The sequence below is a fragment of the Anabrus simplex genome, chromosome 4 (assembly GCF_040414725.1).
Source record: "Anabrus simplex isolate iqAnaSimp1 chromosome 4, ASM4041472v1, whole genome shotgun sequence".
NCBI classification, from domain to species: domain Eukaryota; kingdom Metazoa; phylum Arthropoda; class Insecta; order Orthoptera; family Tettigoniidae; genus Anabrus; species Anabrus simplex.
In genome coordinates this window covers 423542873-423567038 of record NC_090268.1, presented here as the reverse complement: position 1 = coordinate 423567038, position 24166 = coordinate 423542873, and the positions used below count along the sequence as shown (strand labels likewise).

Genomic DNA, 24166 nt, shown 5'->3' with positions numbered 1-24166 from the left:
TGTTTATTTATTTAATCTGTTTACCTTCCAGGGCTGCTTTTCTCCGGATTCAGCGAGGGATCCCATCTCTACCGCCTCAAGGGCAGTGTCGTGGAGCGTGAGACATTTCGTCGAGTATACAACTGGGAAGGAAGACCAGTACCTCGCCCAAGCTGTCTCACCTGCTATGCTGGACAGGGGTCTTGTGGGCGATGGGAATATTGGAAGGGATAGGCTAGGAAGCGGCCGTGGCCTTAACCTACGTCCCATCCCGGTATTTTGCCACCTGGAGAGGAGGTGGAAAACAATGGAAAATCACTTCGAGGAAGGTTGAGGTGGGAATCGAACCCCCTCTACTATGTGACCTACCAAGGCTGAGTAGACCCCGTTTCAGTCCTCGTACCACTTTCAAAATTTCGTGACAGAGCCGGAAATCGAACCAGGGCCTCCGAGTAATCACACTAACCACTATACCCCAGAGGCAGACACATGAGTTATTTTTAGGGGAAGGTATGAAAAGGACGGTGAGGTGAAATATCTTGATTGAAATGAAGTAAATTACTGAGCTAAGAATTTACCGAGCGAGTTGGCCGTGGTTGGAGTCGCGTAGCTGTGAGCTTGCTTTCGGGAGATAGTGTGTTTGAACACTACTGTCTACAGCACTGAAAATGGTTTCCCATTTTCACACCGAGCAAATGCTGGGACTGTACATCAGTTAAAGCCACGGTCGCTTCCTTCTCACTCGTAGCCCTTTCCTATCGCGTCTGCGTCGGTGCGACGTACAGCAAAATTGTTTTAAAATAATTTTGTCTACCTTTACTTACCTATAACACACAATCGCGGGATGGAGTTGCCTACAACTGCCTATTTTGTGTGTATTTTACAGGCAAATATATATTTAAAAATGAAGTTCCCAGGAGGGAGCCGTCATTTTAACTTCATCGATTGCGAATATTGAAGTGTTAAAGCTCCTTTGGCTTTTTTCAGACGTCAGATTACCAGCGTTTTGCCCCAGTGGATTGCTACATTTTCCCAAGGTGCTAGCAGGTAGTACGTCGTTGAGTCACTATTACATAAGTATTTTTTTTCTTTTACAAGTTGCATTGCGTCGCACCGACACAGATAGGTCTTACGGCGACGATGCCGTGGCCTTAATTAAGGTACCTTCCCAGCATTTTCCTGGTGTGAAAATGGGAAACCACGGAAAACCATCTACAGGTCCGCCGACAGTGGGGTTCGAACCGAGTATCTTCCGAATACAAGCTCACGGTTGCGCGCCGCTAACCGCAGGACCAATTCGCTGGGTATACTGTATAAGTTTTCATCCCGTCCCTGATGAGGATGGTGGGCCTCCTAGAGGGTAAAGCCTTCTCTGAAGACAGGAAGATTTGTATCTGTGACGTGATTTGCGGGAAAGGTGAGGTGGGTGAGTCCATGGCCTGTAGTAGGAACTGTCCCGACATTCGGCAGAAAATTATGGAGAACCATTCTGGAGCATGAGACAGTTGGTCAGTACCTCGCCCATGCGGCATCTCCTGCTGTGGTGAACAGGGGCCTTGTGGGAGGATGGTAAGATTTGAAGGGATAGGGAAGGAAGAGGGAAGGAAGTCGCCGGCCTGAAGTTAGGTAGCATCCCGGCATTTATCTGGAGAAGTAGGAAACCACGGAAAATCACCTCGAGGATGGCTGAGGTGGGGATCTACTCAGCTGACCTCCCGAGGCTGAGTGGACCCCGTTCCAGTCCTGGTACTGCTTTACAAATTTCGTGGCAGATCCGGGAATCAAACCCGCGGCTTCCGGGGGTGGCAGCTAATCACACTATTGACTACCCTACAGAGACGGACTAGATGACAATGCTGCTGCAATTACAAGTACCCATCAACGAGGGCTAGATTCAAACAAGAACATAGTAAATAGGACGTGTACTCACCGATACAGTTCCGGGGCCCCGCGCTGAAAGGAATGTACGCGTAGGGGTGACGTCCTTGCACTCTCTCTGGCAGGAAGTTGTCCGGGTCGAAACGTTCTGGATTCGGGTACTGCTGAGGGTCGCGGTGAACGTGGAAGATGTGCAGGTTGACCATCACTCCAGCTGGGAGTGTGTACTCTCCTGAAAATAAACACCGGAATGGTCACTTATGTAGATATTGAAAGTTAAATGGAAGGGTTGAAATACTGTTAGACTGAAAGCTAAACGTGGGAAGAAACTACGAGTGCGTGGTTAACCCTAAGAAATACTCAAAGGAAAGTTTATCAGTGTTAAGCCTAAACCGCCAGAATCATTCGAGTCTTAGTGCAAGTACGCCTGCAGAATTTTCGAAAAATGTGGCTTTGAAAGTTTACACATCCGAAAGAAGAAACCACTTTTCCCTTTGCGAAGATCAAATTATCATAAATATGTCTCCCGTTCATGGCCATCTATCAACGACTGCTAATTTCAGATGGCGACCAACCATAAGACAGCCTGCACGGTTGCTAGGTAACATTGTCTACCATTCTTTTTATACCTTGTATCACTGCCTGCACGGTTGCTAGGTAACATTGTCTACCATTCTTTTTATACCTTGTATCACTGCCTGCACGGTTGCTAGGTAACATTGTCTGACCATTAATTCATACCTTGTATCACTGCCTGCATGGTTGCTAGGTAACATTGTCTACCATTCATTCATACCTTGCATCACTGCCTGAACGGTTGCTATTGTTATATTTCGTCACACATTTTGCCGCGTAACGTTACACAAATTGACAAATATGTCTTATGGCTGGGGGTCATCTGTCACCTGGACGACACCCCTAAATGCAGATCAATGATGACTGAATTTTATAATTTGGTTTACCACGGTAAACAGTATTGTTTTCTAATTTTCATAGTGATACAGACATATTAACACACGACTTATTTAGTTGCCATGTTCTGATAAGTGAATTGGTTGTTTATATTTAATATGATACATTTCTTATACCGGGTGAGCAGAATAAAGCGGAACCGCTCCATCCTGTGTGCGAGAATTTCAAAGTGAGTGAATCGGCCGGTGACGAAATACAGTGACGGATGTAATCAAAGCCGCGCCAGGGTTCAGTCAGTCTTTGTAGAACGTTTGAAAACGTGCCACGTGTTTCGTTGGCGACATTAGTATGTTGTATCCACAATGACGCACACAAAATGCTGTCAACTTGTGTACACGGATTTATTTGCAATTATTTACAAATTAAATGCACATAACCTAAATCACTGCCGTCACAACAAAACCCTTCACTCCGTAAACATCAACAAGCCACCATTTCTAACAACTGCCTATCACGAAGTATTTTACATGGAGACTGCAACCACTGCATTAAACTACCAACTTTACTAAACCAATTCACATACTTCAAACACTCGTTAGCACGACGCACGTCTGATCAGAACAACTCCTGTTAAACCATGACTCTTATTAAACAATAACTCGTCTCTGCCATCAAGATCGCCTCCTTATATAGGTGCCTGGCCAGGCTTCTAGAAAGATACATTACAAAAATACCTTCTCGTAAATTCTCGAGCGCCTAACAACATGGTTATAATGTACAGAATATTCTAGCATCATCTCGCCTGATCTAGTGCCATTCTGGATGTTACAGTGTGTTACACAATTCTGTAGTGGATTACAAATCATATATACAGGTAATAATAAATTATATACAGGTTCTTACATTAATTGGACGCATATAAATGTCTATATACACTACATGTTTCATGACATAACCTCACAAACACTGCGATCATTCGACTAAGTCGCACAGAAAGTGCGAGGGCCGTAAGGAGATTATTTCAAGAGAAGTTTACTGATGATTAAGTTCCAGGTCGGACTTAGATTCATAAATTACTAAATAAAGTACGCAAGACGGGAAGTCGTCTTGATAAGAAACGTAATAAATCACGTACAGTATTCACACAAGAAACTGTAGGTAACATTGGTAACGCTCTGGACAGGTTTCCTGCAAAATCACTACGACGACTTGCTCAGGAAATGGAAATTTCTTAGGTTCTGTTTGAACGGGTACAAATCACTGAAGTTAAAGCCGTATAAAATTACTGCACGGCAAGAACTTAAATCGGGTGACCCTGCATTACGAATGCGATTTTGTGAATTGGTTTTGAATGCGATACATGATCGAGAAATTGACCCTAAGCCAATGTTCTTTTCGGAAGGGAGGCAGTTGCAACATCTTCTGGCGTGATATAAGTGAGTACTTTTATTTTTGTGTTGTTTGTCTGTTAGATAGATAGATAGATAGATAGATAGATAGACAGAAATAGCTTACGTGACAATGCATTTACTGCGGACTTCCTGTGACGTACGCACCTCCCGTGTGCAGCCTGTGCTGCCAGGCTGCGGGACCGGTTCCGCTTTATGTTGCTCACCCTGTAGTAAAAGTGATGTCAGGATAGTTTTTTTTTCATATTGCCATTTGGCAGTTACAGTCATCACCGCAAGAAGCCTTCAATTTGTTATTGCGCACCACTTGGTGTAACGACGGTTTTTAATTATGTGTAGGAGGGGGAACCCAGTGAGAAATGAGGTGCAAACAGACCTTTTCTTCTTTTTCTACCGCTTTTCCCACACTTCTGGGGTCACGGGTCACGGGTGTCGCACATGTGGATTTGGCCATGTTTTACGGCCGGATGTTCTTCCTGACGCCAGCCCCGTGTGGAGGGATGCAATCACTATTGCGTGTTGCTGTGATGGTTGGTAGTGTAGTGCGTTGTCTGAATATGAAGAGGAAAGTGATGGGACAAGCATAAACACCCAGCCCCCAAGCCAGAAGAATTAATCAAAGGCGATTAAAATCCTCGGCCCGTTGGGGAATCGAACCGGGGACCCACTGAAATGAAGGTCACAACGCTGACCATTCAACCAAGGAGTCGGACTACGCGTCACTCCTTCCACTTGTTTTTCAGCTCATAATTTACTTACCAATGACGACGTCCTCCTTGAGTCTCCGACCAATAAATGGCACACTGGGGTATAATCGGAGGGTCTCCTTCACGACTCGCTCCAGGTACTTCATTTCCTGGACGTCCCGCATGGTGGCAGATCTGTCGGAACCCTGGAATATGGCGTCCAGCTCTTCGAACACTTTTTCCTGTGGAAAAAAAAAAGTATAGGATACATTTTATTGGATACAAAAGGATTTCATAAATGAAAATAACCCTACAGAGATCGATTGGATCAAATGAACAGCATTTTAACACACACATAGCTTCTTCTTTTGGATGTTCAGTAATACATCCTCTAGGGGAAAAAATGTGAGAGAATTTCATTTTCCCTGTCTTCGTGCACCTCAGTCCGTGTGACTTCGATCTTATTCCCAAAGTGAAGCAGCCAGTGCGTGGGAAACGCTTTGTCAACAAACAAGACATCGTACGAGCATTTTGACATGAGGTTACGCATACTGACGAATCTCGTGAGGCGATGGTATCTTCAGTCTTCCTCATCGATGACGACGAACCATAGACAACCCAGCAGATGACTTTGAAGGATGTTAAACAGCTTGTAAGATACGTACATATAATTGTATTTAGGCTGAATGAGAAGTAAGCAAATAAAACAATGATTTCAAAATGCCATCTTTGCCCGTTTACCTTCCCAGAGATTACTGCATACGTCACCCATGCGGTGTCACCTTTTCAAAAGTGCTTGTCGTACACTTTAAAACGAACTTAGTGGATTTCTTATGATGAAGCTATTTCGAGAGAAAAAATTCTGGGCTGAGTGGCTCAGACGGTTGAGCCACTGGCCTTGTAACCTCAACATAGTAGGTTCGATCCTGCCTCAGCACAGTGGTATTTGAAGGTGCTTAAATACGTCAGCCTCAAGTCGGTAGATTTACTGGCACGCAAAAGAACTCCTGCTGGACAAAATTATGGCACCTCGGCGTCTCCCAAAACCGTAAAAGTAGTTAGAGGAACGTAAAGCAAATAACGTTTTAGAAAAAATTTGCTTCGATGACTTCTGAATCAGCCCTCGTATTTAAACTATTTCCAAATTATTTGGAGGTGAATATTCTATTATTATTTACTGCAAGTTCCTTTACGTCGCACAGACACAGATAGGTCTTATGGCGACGATGGGACAGGGAAGGGCTAGGAGTGGGAAGGAAGCGGCCGTGGCCTTAATTAAGGCACAGCCCTAGCATTTGCCTGGTATGAAAATGGGAAACCACGGAAAACCATCTTGAGGGCTGCCGGCAGTGGGATTCGAACCCACTATCTCCCGAATACTGGACACTGGCTGAACATAAGCGACTGCAGCTATCGAGCTCGGTGGTGAGTATTTTAGGTAACGCTATCTTCTTAATTCTCAATCCTAAGATTGGTTGGCAGCAATTCGTCTTCTCCACTCTTCTCTGTAATCCGCTAATCTCTAAGCCTGCTCCTACGTCATCTCTGATCTGTCTTGCATATTGCAGTCTAGGTCTTCCTCTTTTACCTTCAATCATTCCTTCCATGACATTAACTATGAAGCCATTGTGGTTATAGAGATGACCAATTAATTGGTCTCTTCTCTTTCGTATCGTTGCTAAATAGGATCTTTTTTCACCTATACGTCGAAGAACTTCTTTATTTGTGAGTTTTGCTGTCCATGAGATATTTTCCATCCTCCTCCAGCACCACATCTCAAATGCTTCCAGACGTTTCTTATCACATGCACTAATAGTCCACGTTTCTGAGCCATACAAGGCCACACTCCAGACATAGCACTTAATAAATGTCTTCTTAGTCTCGAGATTTAAATTCATTGATGTAAGTAGTATCCTTTTCTTGTAATAAACAATCTTTGCTTGGGCAATTCTGCTCTTTATTTCGACTGAACGTTTGCTATCTGGAGTGATTTTACTTCCTAAATAGGTAAAGACATTTACTTGCCTTAGCGGTATATCACTAATTCTGATGTCGACTGCAATATGTTGGCGGTTGCATACCATAATTTTGGTCTTTTTTGTATTAATTATCATGTTATATTTATCTCTCAATATCTTATTCATTTTTATTAATGCAATTTGTAGTATCTCTTCGTTCTCCTCTATGACAGCTATGTTATCAGCAAATCTTATCATTTTGATTTCTACTCTATTTATCTTTATCCCTTCCATTTCCTCTTTACATTCCTCAATGCCTTTCTCAATATTCAGGTTGAACAGCACTGGTGACAAATTACATCCCTGTTGTACTCCTTTCTTTATATAAGCCTCCCATATTTCACCATTTATGTTTATGATGCCTCTTTGGTTGTTATAGAGTTCATATAATATTTGTCTATCTCTAAAATCTACACTAACAGTAGTCATAATCTTCATTAACATATTCCAGTTCACATTATCAAAAGCTTTTTCTAAATCCACGAATGCAATGAACAAAGGTTTTCTTACGTCTTGCATTTTGTCTATAACCTGTCGTAATGTTAGAATAGCTTCTCGTGTGCCTCTATTTCGTCTGAATCCAAACTGATCTTCAGCCAAATGTGGTTCAGCTTTATTGCTTATTCGGTTATATATTATTCTTGTCAATATTTTTGACATGTGCGACAATAGACTCAAGGTGCGATGTTCTTCACATTTTAGAGTTCCAGGTTTCTTTGGTATAGGGATTATGAGAGATTTTTTAAAATCTTCTGGAATTTCTCAGGTTTCATATATTTCCGTGATCAGTTTAAAAATATAGCCGTGTGTTTCATCATCCAGTCTCTGTATCATTTCTCCAGTCAGTTCATCGCATCCTGGCGCTTAATTAGGTTTCATTTCTTTCACAGCCTTAAGGTATTCTTCTTTTGTTAAAGAGGGTCCCAGTTGATCACTTGTAATGTTGTCTTCATTTTCAAGGTCATTTATGTCAGTAGGATCTTCATATAATGTTTCTATATACCGCTTCCATCTTTCTCCCACTTCTTTACTCTCAGACAACAGTTTCCCATTTTCACTTAATATGCTGTTACTACGGCCAGTGACTGTTCTGAATTGTTTCTTAATCAATTCATAAGCAGTTTCCATGTTTCCTTTCTCCATTCTTTCTTGTATTTCTTTGCATTGTCTCATTATATATACTTCCTTAGCATTCTTTGCTTCCCTGTTGACTAGGTTCCGGAGTCTTTTATAGTTTCTGATTCCTTCTTCACTCTTTGAGTTTTTCAATTTCCTCCTTTCCTCTATAAGTTCAAGCACGTAATCTGTAACCCATGGTTCTCGTGCTTGTTTCGTCGTTTTTCCTATATAACACTGAAATTTCCACAAACAAACTCAAGTCTTTGAAGAGATCCTCATGTCTTGACAAGGGGTGTAGTTTCGTAGATGTGGCAGATTCGATCCTGGCTCAGTCCGGTGGTATTTGAAGATGCTGAAAGACGTCAGTCTCGAATCGACAAATGTACTGGCATGTAAAAGAACTCCTGTGGGACTAAATTGCGGCACCTCGGAGTCTCAGAAAACCGTAAAAGTAGTTAGCGGGATGCAAAACCAATAAAATTATTAAGTGGATCTTTTTGCAAATGGATATTTTAATTATTTTATTATGTATTACCTTCGTAAAAACAATAAATGTATCTATTTATAATCATGAGTACAAACGCCTCATGAGGGAGGGATATATTCCTCCTTATCTCCCACTTATCTACGCCGCTGGATGGATATCCCACTCACCTGAATATCCGGATGCTCTCCTAGCAGCAACAGTGACCAGCAGATGGCCGCAGTGGTGGTGTCATGCCCCTAAAATACAAGAAGACCTTTGTAACATACTTCAAACGCTTCATCCTTTCACGAACCCACCACATTTTTGTGTCAGCTCACCTCAAACATGAAAGTGTCCACTTCTTCCCGAATATCAATGTCACTCAGTTGGTTCCCATTCTCAGAGGCCTCCAGAAGTAGGTCCAAGAAAGCAAGTCGCTTCTTCTTTCCTGGAAACAAGAGGCAGGTTTAAAGCTTTTTCTAAAACTAGAGAGAGAGAGAGCTGAAAATACTCGTGCTCGATACTTTCCCATTTCTAACTGAGCTTGGTAATGTCTTCATCTGAGAGATGATATCGAAACGAGTCTCCTCTACAAATCAAAACGTGCTGCTATGGGGAATTAATATTAACTAGCGAGTGTTCACGTGAAACACGGTTGGTTCAAAGAAAAAATCAGCAAATATCTGGCGATAATTCTAGTTAATATTGCAGTTTCTTAGTTTTGTGAATATTGTGAGTAGCCTATTGAGTTGATTTATTTAATAATAATAATAATAATAATAATAATAATAATAATACCCGTGTGGGGATTTACCGGTTACCTCCATCGGGCGCGTCCCATTGGAATTGGGGAAGCTCGCTGGCTCTGCCGCCAGCAGAGTCAGAGGGTAGTAGGGAAATAAAATACCACCGCGAAAAAAATACTGGTCCCTTGCCAGGGTTACGGCGAAGACTGGTAAATGACCAGAAGCCAGAAAACATCTTGAGGCAACCTCTAGGGCTAACAACCCTAGTTGTAAAAGGATGGGTACCCGTCCAAAGCAAAGTCAAGTCAAAAAGCATGATGGCACAATATTTCAAGAAACATACCCCAGGGGGTAAATCTTCGGATAAATCCCTCCTCGTGAACGCCACGGCGCACGAGTCTCGTTCGGATTCTGGGGGAGACTCGACATCATGCAAGAGACGAGTCGGAGCGTCTCGGTGTACCCCGAAGAGTCAAAAACTCAGGCCAAAATCTAAAACCTTTCTAGCAACTTTCAACATAAATTCACTTATACAAACTGGCAAGATGAAAACCCTCACCAAAGCTCTTCACGAAAATCAGATATCCATAGTGGCCCTACAGGAAACAAGGTACCCAGATGAAGAGATTTTTGAATCTGAAGGCTACCGATTTTTCAAGAGCAAAGCGCAGAGAGGAATCCTAAATGGAGCTGTGATGCTTGGAACCGCGTTTGCTGTTAGAGCCAAGATCCTTAAATCGGTTGCAAATTTCGAACCTGTGAATGACAGATTGTCTATACTCACAATTAAATGCGCGAACAAAACCTACGCCCTAGTTAACGCACATGCTCCTACAAACGATAAGAACAAGTCTGATCCAGACGAAGTTGATAATTTCTGGGACCTACTGGATTAAAAATTGAACAAAATCTCCAAACATCATGTCAAGCTTCTTTTGGGTGACTTCAATGCCCAACTAGGTCGTGAGCAGAAGTACAAGAAAGTTATAGGAAATTACCCTGCTCACAAAAGAACCAATCCCAACGGCAAAAGACTGGTGACCATTTGCGAAAATCACAACCTGCAGGTCATGTCGACCCACTTTCGCCATCTACCCAGAAAGCAAATGACTTGGCGTTCTCCCGTCCAAGCTCTCGGGGAGTTCCAAATTGATCATGTTGCGATCTCCAGGAGAAACAGCCCTGAGATTATGAATGTCAAGGTAAAGAAAGGCATCAATGTGGCCTCAGATCATTATATGTCTCTTATCAAATTCAAACCAATTCCCGCAAACACAAGGAAGACAACCAAACAGATCACACGCTTCGACAATGATAAACTTCGGAAAAGGGTCGAGGAGTTCCAGGAGAAGGCTAGACCAAATGACTGTGACTTTAACAACGCCAAAAGTCTCCTTGTTGAGGCCGCCAAAGACGTTGCAGAAATCAAGAGAAGCTAAAAGCATGCCTGGTGGAATAGTACCTGCGAATCAGTCCTCCAAGAAAGACTCAATGCGTGGAAACAGTACAACTCTACGAAATCAGAAAATGATTGGGAAACCTACAAAACCCAACGTGCCCAAGCAGCTAGGGTGTTCAGAACTGAGAAACGTAAATACGAAAAATCTCTCATTGAAAAGATAGAACAAAACTTTAGGAAGAATGAAAGCAGAGAGTACTACAGAGCCTTCAAACGCAAACTCACTGGCTATAAACCACCATCTCTATGCTTTGAGCGAACGGACGGCACACTGGCGACGTCAAATGAAGAAAATTGCAGCATTCTGGCAGATTACTTCAAGAATTTACTTAATTGCTCTAAACCGCAAAACGCCATTGAGACCAAGGAACCCTTACTCAGGTACCCAGATTCCAGACCACCCGACAGAGATGAAATCAAGCGCCACATTACCCGTCTCAAAAATAACAAAGCGCCGGGGGAAGACTCAGTAGTAGCAGAACTATGGAAATATGCCCCAGAAGAATCACTTGATGTCTTCCAAAAGCAAATAGAAGAAATTTGGAACAAAGAGACCCTACCCGAAGATTGGAAAATAGCTTTGATCCATCCATTACACAAAAAAGGCAGCATGAAGAACATCAACAACTACAGAGGAATATATTTGCTACCCGTGACTTACAAAATTCTATCACTTGCCATCCTGGAGCGTTTGGAAGCACAAGTCGAACATCAAATAGGTGAATACCAAGGAGGGTTCAGAAAAGGTCGCTCAACAGCTGAACAGATCCAAAATCTCAAAACGATCATCAGATATTGTACACTAAGGTCCAAGCAGTATGTGTCTGTCTTTGTGGACTTTAAGAAAGCGTACGACTCCATTGACCGGTAAGTCCTGCTAAACATCTTAAATGAATTTGGAGTTGATTTGAAACTGCTGGCATTAATTAGAGCCACCCTGACCGATACAAAATCCAAGGTGAAGTTCCACGGATGTCTCTCGCATTCCTTTGACATCAAAACAGGAGTCCGACAAGGGGATGGGCTATCCCCGATACTCTTCAACTGTGTTCTTGAAAAGATCATCAAAACCTGGCGGGTGAGATTACAGGAAACCAACTACAGTCCATTGAGAATAGGAACCAAATCCAAGGGGATCGCAACAGACTGCTTAGCATTTGCCGATGATATTGCTGTTCTCTCAAACGACATAGAAACCGCTAGAGCTCAAGTTGAAATTTTAAAGGAAATTGCCGAACAAACTGGTTTGCAGATATCGTTTGAGAAAACAGAAGTAATGACTAACATCAAAGAGGCTCCACCAAAACTCCATACAAAATACGGGGACATTGCCCGAGTAGACAAATTCAAATACCTGGGTGAGATCATCATGAAAAATGGACTGGACAATGAAGCACTTCAGGAGCGAGTACGCAAACTGGAAATAGCCTACCAAACATCCCGCACAATCTACAACAAAAAATGCCTTTCCCAAAACACCAAGATACGTCACTATCAAACAGCTCTGAAGCCAGTAGTTCTATATGCAGCCGAAACCCTGTCTCTAAATGCCAAGAAAGGACTCCTTGAAGAACTGGAGAAAAGAGAACGCAAAATCGTGAGAGGAATCTTGGGATCAAAGTACAGAAATGGAATCCATCAAAAGAGATCCAACAAGGAAGTCTACAGCAAAATAGAGAAAATTACCGACACAATCAGAAAAAGACGGGCACGATTTTACGGTCATCTGAAAAGAATGGACAGAAGAAAGTTAACTGAAGAAATCTTTCACTTTTTTGATTCAAACCCCAAAACCACAATTCCCTGGTTTAGAAATACCAAAGAAGACCTGCAAATGCTACATATCTCAGCTGAAGACGCCTTTAACAGAGATCTCTTCCGCAAGAAAATATTGACGAACGGGCTAAACCGAGACGAGCAACCGAAGAGAAGACACGGTGCCCCTTGGACAGAGGAGCGTAAGCAGGCCCACTCACAAAGAATGAGGGAAATTTGGGCTCTAAAGAAGGCCAAGTTCAGTGTCAAATGCAACAAGACTTAACGTGGTCCTTGATGGCCCCAGCGAATTTTATATATATATAGTAATAATAATAAAATAATAATAATAATAATAATAATAATAATAATAATAATAATAGACTCACAAGAATATTATTCAATGTAATAAATTCCCAAAATAGAAGCATAATTTGGCTGGAGGAAACCCGAATGAATTGAACATCGCTAAAGACATCATGAGAAATCGCGAAGTCTTCAGGACCTCAATAAATAAACACGCATTTATGGTGAAAACTAGCAGCAGGACTGGTACAAAGTGGTCAGAAGAACGGAAGAGGCAACACAGGGAATTCGAGAAGAGATTTTGAAAGAATACGAAGGCGGGAGTCATCAAGCCGATGAACAAGTTCCAACTCACTCTTTGAATGGGCATATCTAATTAAGAAGAAGGAAAAAAGAATATTATTGCTTTAATGTCCATCCTAAATACTTTTACGATTTTTGGAGACTCTGAAATGTCGGAATTTCGTCCCACAGAACTTCATGTTCAGGCTGATCAATTTACTGATACGAGGATGACGGATTGAGCCAAAACCACCAGCTTGAATCAGAAGACCAATACTCTACCCACTGAGCCACTCAGCCCGACGACTTACTTTATATTGCATGAATATGTCTTTTTTTAAATATAATGATACATTTCACCGTCGTGAATACAACCAAGGGAACGTCAGTTGGTAACATCAGGAAGATTGATTGCCAGTTATGAGTTTATTTTCTTGGCAGCGTAAGGTCACATGGGCCAAACAGGCTTTGAGTGACGCTGGTATAGAAAAGGTTGGGTAGGAAGCGGCTCTGGTCTTAATAAAGGTACAATAACTGGTATTAAATTGGAAAACCACAGATAGTCATCTCCAAGGCTTACATAAATACTGCTAAGCTCTTTTTGTCTCTAAATGTTTAATACTTAGCACTGTAGTCCATTTCTCTACTCCGTTTCCCAAACGTTTACGCCCAACAAATGGAGACTTTACTGAATTATGGAACTCACCAAGCTAATGATCTGTTTTACTTCCTTTGTACCACATTTTTGAACGAGGATATTATGAGATTTATAAGTTAATTATTTTAATGTATCGAATTTTATTAGTACTTAGTCGGTTAGATAGCAATAAAGTGATCGACCGATATTTATGAGGTGGACGATTACATACGCACTCACATGTAAATAGTAACGCCAGAAGCTCTAATGGGAACAGACTAGGAGGCAAAATCTTCTTGTGAACTGAATCCACTACAAGCAAAATAAAATATTTTTGGCAACCGCAATTGTAACGTGTTTTGCGAGATATTTTATGCTGTAAGATTGATAAAAATGAAAGTGAGTTACACAAGATAGTAGGAGCCAGGAATTCAGAAAGCAGAAGACTTCAGGTAAAAAAATACAAGTTTCGTTATTTTTTATCTGAGAGCTCGTACTCACCTAGGAACTCTTCATCTTCGTTGTCGGTTATGTGGCTGCTCTTCTCCGCTTCTTTTCGTGACTGCTTCCTCTCTTGTATAACCTACAAAAACCATCAACATGGTCTTAGTTCGAGTAAGTAAGGACATTCCTGGCCTTGCAAAGAGTTCTTATAGCCTGTTTTTTAAAATACAGAATCAAACTGCTTCATGCATTTTTTTAGTGCCGGAAGTGTCCGATGACGTGTTCGGCTAGCCAGATCTGATACTGTTTCTCCCGGTGCCCCCAACGGGGTGAGCACTGTGGGAGGGTATTGTCCGCGGATGTAGGTGTAATTGTACGGACTAGAAATGGGACAGAAACGACCGTGGCCTCGAGAAAATTACCAATTCGGCATTTGCCTGGTATTAAAGCTCGCAACCACGGAAAACCATTTTGAGGATCGCTAACTGGGATTCGAACTTACCAGTCTCTGAGTATAGAGCGATCAGTCATAACTAGGCCATGCGAATATAACTACTCTCCCGAGTAGCTAGACCAATACTCGAACCTGAAACTCTGCCGTATACTCACATGCTCTCTTTCTTCTCTCTCTCTCTCTCCTTCACATTCATAAGATGCACGTGAACAAAATAGCAGACTTGCTCTTCCACCAGCCATTGACACCCCCCATCTAATCCTACGCTCCTTTTTCTTCTTCTTAATCTGTTTACCCTCCAGAGTCGGCTTTTCCCTCCGACTCAGCGAGGGATACCGCCTCTACCGCTTCAAGGGCAGTGTCCTGGAACGCCAGACTTTGGGTGGGGATACAACTGAGAAGGAGGACCAATACCTCTTCTAGGCGGCCTCACCTGCTATGCTGAACCTTGTGGAGGGATGGGAAGATTGGTAGGGAAAGACAAGAGAGAGGGAAGGAAGCGGCCGTGGCCTTAAGTTAGGTACCATCCCGGCATTTGGCTGGAGGAGAAGTGGGAAACCACGGAAAACCACTTCGAGGTTGGCTGAGGTGGGAGTTGAACCCACCTCTATTCAGTTGACCTCCCGAGGCTGAGTGCACCCCGTTCCAGCCCTCGTACCACTTTTCAAATTTCGTTGTAGAGCCGGGAATCGAACCCGGCCCTCCGGGGGGTGGCAGGTAATCACGCTAACCACTACACCACAGAGGTGGACATTGCTTGGACTTGACTGACGAATAAAACTTACGACACGTTCAAGTGACATAAACGAATAATGAATTTAAAATATTGCAAATAGCTCTGAAACAGAAAAGGCCACAGCAAATACATTATTGAAAAATGAAAAGGAAATTAGGGATGTATCGGTAAAAAAAAAGTGCGTTGACCAAGATCGGACTCGAACTCGAAACCTGCAAGCCCCAACGCCAATGCACTAGTGACTACCCCACGGAGACTACTTAAAAATATTTGCGGGAATAAGACTGCAAAAGTTTGAGGATATATTTTAAACGTTGAATTTTGAACAAAGTAAGGCCCATTGGCAAAAACGCTCGAACAGGTGTAAAATATTTTTTTATGAAGGGCAAATCCTCAGAATTTGAACACTTTTCTAGAAAACCATAATACGACCTCCCCTGTCAGTGTACACTAGAATGCTGTGCGATCTTACCTTATTGGTAAAGCCGTGCAGCACCTGCAAACAGTGCTCGTATCTTCTGCCTCTCTCTGTAAACTGGAACACGAAGTGCGGGTGGAGCCACGGTCTAATAGCGCGCTGCAGCGTCAGCTCACTCACCCTGATGGAACAGACATGAGGAATATCACAGTATATTTTAACCCTCAAATGGTGAGCTGGGGTCAATACTGGGCACCAACAAAAAAAAAAAAAAAAAAAAAAACACTCATAAACTCATAAAAATGTAAATATTCTAAATGTATGTGAAAAGACCAATGAAACATTCCCAGTGGCACTCTCAGAAGTTATTACGTAGCCCATGTGAATGTGTTAACACATTTGATATGATTAATAGACAGAATGATACTTTTATGTCCGCCTCTGTGGTGTAGTGGTTAGCGTGATTAGGTGCCACCCCCGGAGGCCCGGGTTCGATTCCCGGCTCTGCCACGAAATTTGAAAAGTGGTACGAGGGCTGGAACGGGGTCCACTCAGCCTCGGGAGGTCAACTGAGTAGAGGTGGGTTCGATTCCCACCTCAGCCATCCTGGAAGTGGTTTTCCGTGGTTTCCCACTTCTCCTCCAGGCGAATGCCGGGATGGTACCTAACTTAAGGCCACGGCCGCTTTCTTCCCTCTTCCTTGCCTATCCCTTCCAATCTTCCCATCCCTCCACAAGGCCCCTGTTCAGCATAGCAGGTGAGGCCGCCTGGGCGAGGTACTGGTCATACTCCCCAGTTGTATCCCCCGACCAAGAGTCTGAAGCTCCAGGACACTGCCCTTGAGGCGGTAGAGGTGGGATCCCTCGCTCAGTCCGAGGGAAAAACCGAACCTGGAGGGTAAACAGATGATGATGATGATGATGATGATACTTTTATACCAAACTCGAGAAAGAATTGAAAAATCCTAGAACACTAATTTTCATCTTTAAAGAGAAAGTTGATTCCAAACTTTATACCGAGAAGTCAATGTCAAACCCTATTAGAGTCTAACAAGACAGAAATAAGAAAAAAACTTTTTTTTAGACTTTTCTTTTATTTCGCAAGCGGTGCTGTACTTCACAATATGTTCTATCGACACAATCGGCAGAGAACGGAACGGTATTATTTGGAACACAGGACAGCTGAAAGATGGCTTTCCGTGGCTGTACCTTAATTAAAGCCGCGGCCGCTTCCTTCCAACGTCTAGACCTTTCATATCCCATCGTCGCCATCAGAACTATCTGTGTCAGTGCGACGTAAAGAAACATGTAATAAAACAAAGATTCGCGAATCAATCGAATTGCAGAGAGGAGAGCGATTTGGCATAAACTGACCAGAAGAAGAGATAGAATATAATGACAGGACACATTTTCAGACATCCAAGACTTGTTCAGTTTGTTTTTGAGGGAAGTGTAGGTGGTAAGAACGGTAGGGGTAGACCAAGGCATGAATATGACAAACAGATTAGAGTTGATTAAGATTGTACCTACTAGTTACGTAGAAACGAACAAGTTAGTGCATGATTGTGCGGCATGGACAGCTGCATCAAACCTAAAAACAACGGCGTAAGAGCCTCTTTCAGCTCCACATCTATCTTATCGTTAGTTGTGTGAGCCCTGTTTTCCCACACAGAAGAATAATAGTAGAATCAGGGCCGAGGACAAAAGGGAGACAGAGGGGGCTAATGTCCCGGGGCCCAGGCCCACAGGGTCCCAGACCCCCAAAAATGAAATTCCAATAAGAAAAATACGAAGAAAATTGAATAAAATTTTGCACTAAAATGACATCAAGGTGGTTGCACAAATGCAAAAAAATACTTGGAGCATTTTCGAAGCAAATTTGGTTCAACAGTGGTGTTGACAATTTAAAAGATGTTGACAGCTAAAACTTTCGTGAATTTCTGGTGCGAACTTTGTGCAGAAATTGTCTGATGAATGTAACAATGTTGTAAAATGTCACTTCTCTTGCACGAAGTTTGTTAGTGTAAAATTATGTGAAAAATATCTTTCTTCTCCTTTCTTAATCTGTTTACCATCCAGATTCGGTTTTTCCCTCGGACTCAGTGAGGGATCCCACCTCTACCGCCTCAAGGTGAACAGGGGTCTTGTAGGGGGGATGGGAAGATTGGAATAGAGAGACAAGGAAGAAGGAAGGAAGCGACCGTGGCCTGAAGTTAGGTATCATCACGGCATTTGCCTGGAGGAGAAGTGGAAAACCACGGAAAACCACTTCCAGGATGGCTGAGGTGGGAATCGAACCCACCTCTACTCAGTTGACCTCCCGAGGCTGAGTGGACCCCGTTCCAGCCCTCGTACCACTTTTGAAATTTCGTGGCAGAGGCGGGAATAGAACCCGGACCTCCGGGGGTGGCAGCTAATCACGCTAACTACTACACCATGGAGGCGGTCATTATTATTATTATCTCCTCAGTCTTATTCCAATTTGTTAGGAGTCTCCATTTAAGAATTACTTATAGTAGTGAGATCCTTCCACAGCGCATCATCTAACTGTACATATTGATATTTTGAATTTCTGAAGTAAATGGCTTGGTCCTTTGTTGCGGTATTTGTTAGGGCACGTATCTAACAGATGGAAATTGATGGATCGAAAAATGCCAGTGACAGTCCTCGTGGGTTTATTCAGCTGCAGGGCGTGCTAGAAAGATGTTAGGTAGTGTTGTAGTGCTGAAACTTGATTATATTTATTACGGTATATACGAGGTATCTGGCCGGGCTAAGTGGCTCAGACGGTTGAGGCGCTGGCTTTCTGATAGGTTCAGTCCGGGTGTAATTGAAACTGCTTAAACACGTCAAACCCGTGAAGGTAGATTTATTGGCACGCAAAACAATTCCAGTGGGACTAAATTCCGGCATCTCGCATGGGAAGTAAAGCCAATAACATTATTATTATTACTATTATTATTATTATTATTATTATTATTATTATTATTATTATTATTATTATTATTATTATTATTTCTTTCTTAATCTGTTTATTGTCCAGGATTGGCTTTTCCCTCGGAATTAGCGAGGGATCCCACCTCTACCGCCTCAAGGGCAGTGACCTGGAGCTTCAGACATCGGATCGGGGGATACAACTGGGAAGAATGATCAGTACCTCGCCCAGGCGGCCTCACCTGCTATGCTGAACAGGGGCCTTGGTGGGGGATGGGAAGATTGGAAGGGATAGCCAAGGAAGAGGGAAGGAAGCGGCCGTGGCCTTAAGTTAGGTACCATCCCGGCAATTGCCTGGAGGAGAAGTGGGAAACCACGGAAAACCACTTCCAGGACGGCTGAGGTGGGAATCGAACCCACCTCTACTCAGTTGACCTCCCGAGGCTGAGTGGACCCCGTTCCAGCCCTCGTACCACTTTTCAAATTTCGTGGCAGAGCCGGGAATCGAACCCGGGCCTCCGGGGGTGGCAGCTAATCACACTAACCTCAACACCACAGAGGCGGACATTATTATTATTATTATTATTATTATTATTATTATTATTATTATTATTATTATTATTATTATTATTGGCGAGCCTCCGTGGTTCAGACGGTAGCGCGCCGGCCCCTCACCGCTGGATTCCGTGGTTCAAATCCCGGTCACTCCATGTGAGATTTGTGCTGGACAAAGCGGAGGCGGAGCAGATTTTCTCCGGATACTCCGGTTTCCCCTGTCATATTTCATCCCAGCGACACTCTGCAATATCATTTCATTTCATGTCATTCATTAATCTTTACCCCAGAGGAGTGCGACAGGCTTCGGCAGCCGCCACTACTCCTATCCTCGCTGCTAGACGGGGCTCCATTCATGCCATTCCTGACCCGACCGCTTTTCCCACACCTGTGGGGTCGCGGATGTGTAGGCTACTAAGTCGCACATGTGAATTTGGCCTTATGTCACGGCCAGATGCCCTTCCTGTCGCCAACTCTATTTGGAGGGATGTAATAACTATTGCGTGTTTCTGTGGTGGTGTGTTGTCTGAATATGGAGAGGAAACTGTTGGAACAAACACAAACACCCAGTTCCCGAGCCAAAAAAATTAATCAAACGCCATTCAAATCCCCGACTCGGCCGCGAATCGAACCCGGGACCCTCTGAAGCGAAGGCCTCAGCGCTGACCATTCAGCCAGGAAGTCGGACATCATTGGTATTATTGTTAATATTGTCCGTCTCCGTGGTGTAGTGTTAGTGTAGTGGGGGTTCGATTCCCACCTCAGCCATCTTCAAAGAGGTTTTCCGTGGTTTCCTACTTCTCCTTCATGCAAATGCCGGGATGGTACCTAACCTAAGGCCACGGTCGCTTCCTTCCCACTCCCTCCTCTATCTTTTCCAATCTTCCCAATCCCCCACAAGGCCACTGTTCAGCAAAGCAGCTGAGGCCACCTGCGCGAGGTAGTGGTCCTCCTTTCCAGTTCTCTACCCCTGACCCAAAGTCTCACGCTTCAGAACACTGCCCCTGACGCGGTAGAGGTGGGGTCCCTTGCCGAGTCCCAAGGAAAACCAACCCTGGAGGGTAAACAGATTAAGAAAGAAAGATGATGATTATTATTACTATCACAACGGAATATGTAGTTCACTTTTCAAGCAAGACAGTAAGGTAGTTATCTAGATACCAATACTCACTCGTATATGGCGGAAATGTATTCGGACTCGGTTTCCTCCTGCGCGTTCAGCTGGGTTCCCATCGCAGTTTCTGGAAACACACCGAGAATAGTACATCAGAAGACACATTGCATTTAATCTTACCACCATATCTGATCCTTCTATTACTGTCTATTAAGGAAGACGATACCTAAAATGGTTTTCATTTTATTAGGTCTATTGAGCCTACATTTTAAACAGATGTTAACTATAGAACCAAAATAGACAACTGCAGACCTGGGGAACCCGAACCCACAATCTTCGGTGCTTGCCTGATTGAGTTATGGTGGTCCACTTCATTCTTGTTCTGTTCCCAGGCATTTGACAAAGGGAAGCTGCAGGTATAAGGTCACTGATTTCGTTTCAACTTAGGAAGGTTGATCTTTGTCAAAAATAAACGGACACATTTGTGCCATTGGCCGTTATTATCTTTTAATGCCGTGGAGGATGGGAAGCACTGGTGTGACGTCAGCTCACTCTACTGTACTATCTGCGTGTGACGAGAAGTCGCGGCAACCTGTAGGTACAGATACTACACTCTTAGCTACAAACATCAGTCGTGACAGACAACGCCAGCTCTCTGAATCAATGCGTATTCAATATCAACTTTTTCATTATGCAGTAAATACAGTAAATGTGTAACTAAAACACAGTGCACTACCACTCTGAACCTAGCCCATCAATTCGCAAGAGTCAGCGAGGAAGGAACAGATGTTTATTGTCAGGCCTTGAGACTTGAGATAGGCGCATGCGCGGCCCATACTTATCCCTCGCAGCTCTTTCCCGCACCCAGGGGATTTCTCGTTTGACGACAATAGATCATGACTGTACAGGCTCGCAGTAAAGAGGAGTTCGGTTGTGATGTCACCGCGGTCTGCACAGTTTTCTCGCAGCCGCAAGTGAAGAGGAAATGCTCTGAGGCGTGCGGGATGCAGCGATGAAGGAGAAAAAGGAAACCGATATGGTGTTAATAGCACAGCTGACGTCTTCGATATCGTAATGTGAATGCTAACCGTTTGAATTCCACAGCTGATCACAGATTATAAACAGTTATATTTCGGCTCCATATCAGGAGAAAATGTATGGTAATTCTAGCTTGTTTGAAGGACAGCCATGTTGTAATGTATAAGGAACATAATACAACTTTCTCTCCAATGTAGAAGGGAGCCATAGAGAAGAACTACGTGGATATTTTCATGCATTTTCTGTTTCGTTTTAGTTTATCATTGTTAGGACTTAATGTCTGGGCAATCTGTAATCTAAGACTGCATGTTAGGTTGCTTTATGACAAAGAAATCCGGGATTTGGACTTAGCAAAATTCATAGGAGGAAAGAATTGTTCGTACAGATATGCCGAACCGAATATATATAATATCCGTGCAGCAAGTGCATACAACCTCGGAAATTTGATTTGAGGCACATTCTTGTGAAAATTAGCCAAGTCTTCCTTGTTTGTCTGCATGTATCCTTGTGTTTGTATTTTTCCATCAACAAATTGTCACACTGTAAATTTAACAGGTCCATTTTGTATCTGCTAGGAATATTGTTAGGGGCTGCCTGGCCGAGGCGGTAAAGGCGTGCCCGGAAGGACGTGGGTTCGAATCCCCGTCAGGAAGTCGTAAAAATTTAAGAAACGAGATTTCCACTTCCCTAGGTGCATATGGCCCGGAGGTTCATTCAGCCTACACCAAAAATGAGTATCAGGTTAATTCCTGGGGGCAAAGGCGGCCGGGCGTAGAGCTAACCACTCTACCCCATCACGTGCCGTGGTTAACAATGGTGGAAGCCTTTACCTTCCACTCCTCCAAGGGCCTTCATGGTCTGTACGGGGTGACTTTGCTTTGCTAGGAACATTGTTGACATCCACTGAAAACGCGCTAGCAACGATTTGAAATGTAGTAGAAAATGTTGTCCGCCTCTGTGGTGTAGTGCTTAGTGTGATTAGCAGAGGCCCGGGTTCGATTCCCGTTTCTACCACGAAATTAGAAAAGTAGTACGTGATTCTCGGGAGGTCAACTGCGAAACGGGGTGGGAGGAGGGTTCGATTCCCACCTCAGTAATCTTCGAAGTGGTTTTTCGTGGTTTCCCACTTCTCCTCCAGGCAAATGCCGCGATGGAGCCAGCCCCGTGGGGTAGGGGTAGCGTGCCTGCCTCTTACCCGGAGGCCCCGGGTTCGATTCTCTTCCGGGGCCTGCGTGAGGGCTGGTTCGAGGTCCACTCAGCCTACGTGATTAAAATTGAGGAGCTATCTGACGGTGAGATAGCGGCCCCGGTCTCGAAAGGCAAGAATAACGGCCTAGAGGAATCGTCGTGCTGACTACATGACACCTCGCAATCTGCAGGCCTTCGGGCTGAGCAGCGATCGCTTGGTAGCCCAAGCCCCTTCAAGGGCTGTAGTGCCATGGGGTAAATGCCGGGATGATACCTAACTTACGACCTCGGCCGCTTCCTTCCCTCTTCCTTCTCTATCACTCCCGGTATCCCCCGTACCACTACATGGCCCCTGTTCAGCATAGCAGGAGAGGACACCTGGGCGAGGTACCGGTCCTCATTCACAATTGTATCCCCCTACCCAAAGACTCATGCTCCAGGACACTGCCCTTGAGGTGGTAGAGGTGGGATCCCTCGCTGAGTCCGAGGGAGAAACCAACCCTGGAGGGTAAACGAATTAAATAATAATAGTAATAATAATAATAATAATAATAATAATAATAATAATAATAATAATATTATAATAATATAATAATAATATAATAATAATAGACTAACAATGATCCACCAATTACAAAAAGAAATACGTCCACTTTCTAACAAATGCATCTTCAGTTTGTTTGAATATTATAGATGGGTGTGCTATGTTTTACAATGTTACCCTCAAAATGGCAAACTTACACAAATAACATTGTCAGTAGAACTTTGTCAAAACAATTCATAGCATTAGTGATTTATTTTTACTTTTACTGATTACCTAAAAGAATTAAACTGTTTCGCTCTCTTCCCATCTCTTATCATAACGCAGAAGTAGGAAAAATAACGAAGATTATCAAGCTGTGAGTGGGAATACGGGACGGTAATAAACGAGTTTTGGTACAGCCTATACTAAACTTGTGCATTTGCTTGTCCAGGTGGAAAGCTAAAAAAAGACATTTAAAAGATAAAGAAACATACAAATTCATTGTAGACTGTTATGCCTTTCAGCATTCCGTCTGCAAGTGTCTTTAATTTACTAAACGCCTCTACAATCCTCTATTTGTAACTAGCTATGTGGCCTCGTGACATCTTATCTTTAAGTCACTTGAAACTGTATCTAATCATCATGGTCTCGATCTCCTTCTACGAGTCCATTTTCTCCAAGATAACCTATCCTCCTCCCTTCACAAATATGACCCCACATCCCTCATCTCTTATGTTTAAGTTCATTCCAAACACTCCGTTGCCCTATTTGTGGTCAATCAATGAGATTATACAAGAGACAACAGACCCCGATAATATCAGGAATCTGTGCAGAATGGCCAAAAATAATCTTAAAGCCTCTCATGAGAAAGCGAAAGAGAGATAAGATCGTGGATGGAGACCCACCAATTTAAAGGTCGGAGACCAGGTCGTGGTTAAAAATTTTGTTCCAGCAGGCAAGCTTGCCCCCCATATTTCATGGACCTTGCATTACAATATATTTCTTAACGCCCGTCACACTTTTGGTGAGCAAGAAAGAATTTTTCCAATTCATCTGTCCCAAGTAAAACCTGTGTGAAATCTGTACTCTTCCGCATGTGAGTACGTCCCCT

General features: G+C 43.3%; 1 protein-coding gene across 1 annotated transcript in view; it reads right to left on the bottom strand.

The window, feature by feature from the left end:
* LOC136872312 (uncharacterized) overlaps window positions 1–24166 on the bottom strand; it is a 256624-nt gene that overhangs the window by 208855 nt on the left and 23603 nt on the right. The window contains exons 5-11 of the mRNA XM_068227426.1: window positions 20364–20433; window positions 15759–15885; window positions 14154–14235; window positions 8806–8915; window positions 8656–8724; window positions 4938–5106; window positions 1910–2089 (exon numbers count right to left, since the gene is read on the bottom strand). Of these exons, the coding sequence (XP_068083527.1) occupies window positions 1910–2089; window positions 4938–5106; window positions 8656–8724; window positions 8806–8915; window positions 14154–14235; window positions 15759–15885; window positions 20364–20433 (807 nt within the window). The remainder of the gene's footprint in view (window positions 1–1909; window positions 2090–4937; window positions 5107–8655; window positions 8725–8805; window positions 8916–14153; window positions 14236–15758; window positions 15886–20363; window positions 20434–24166) is intronic.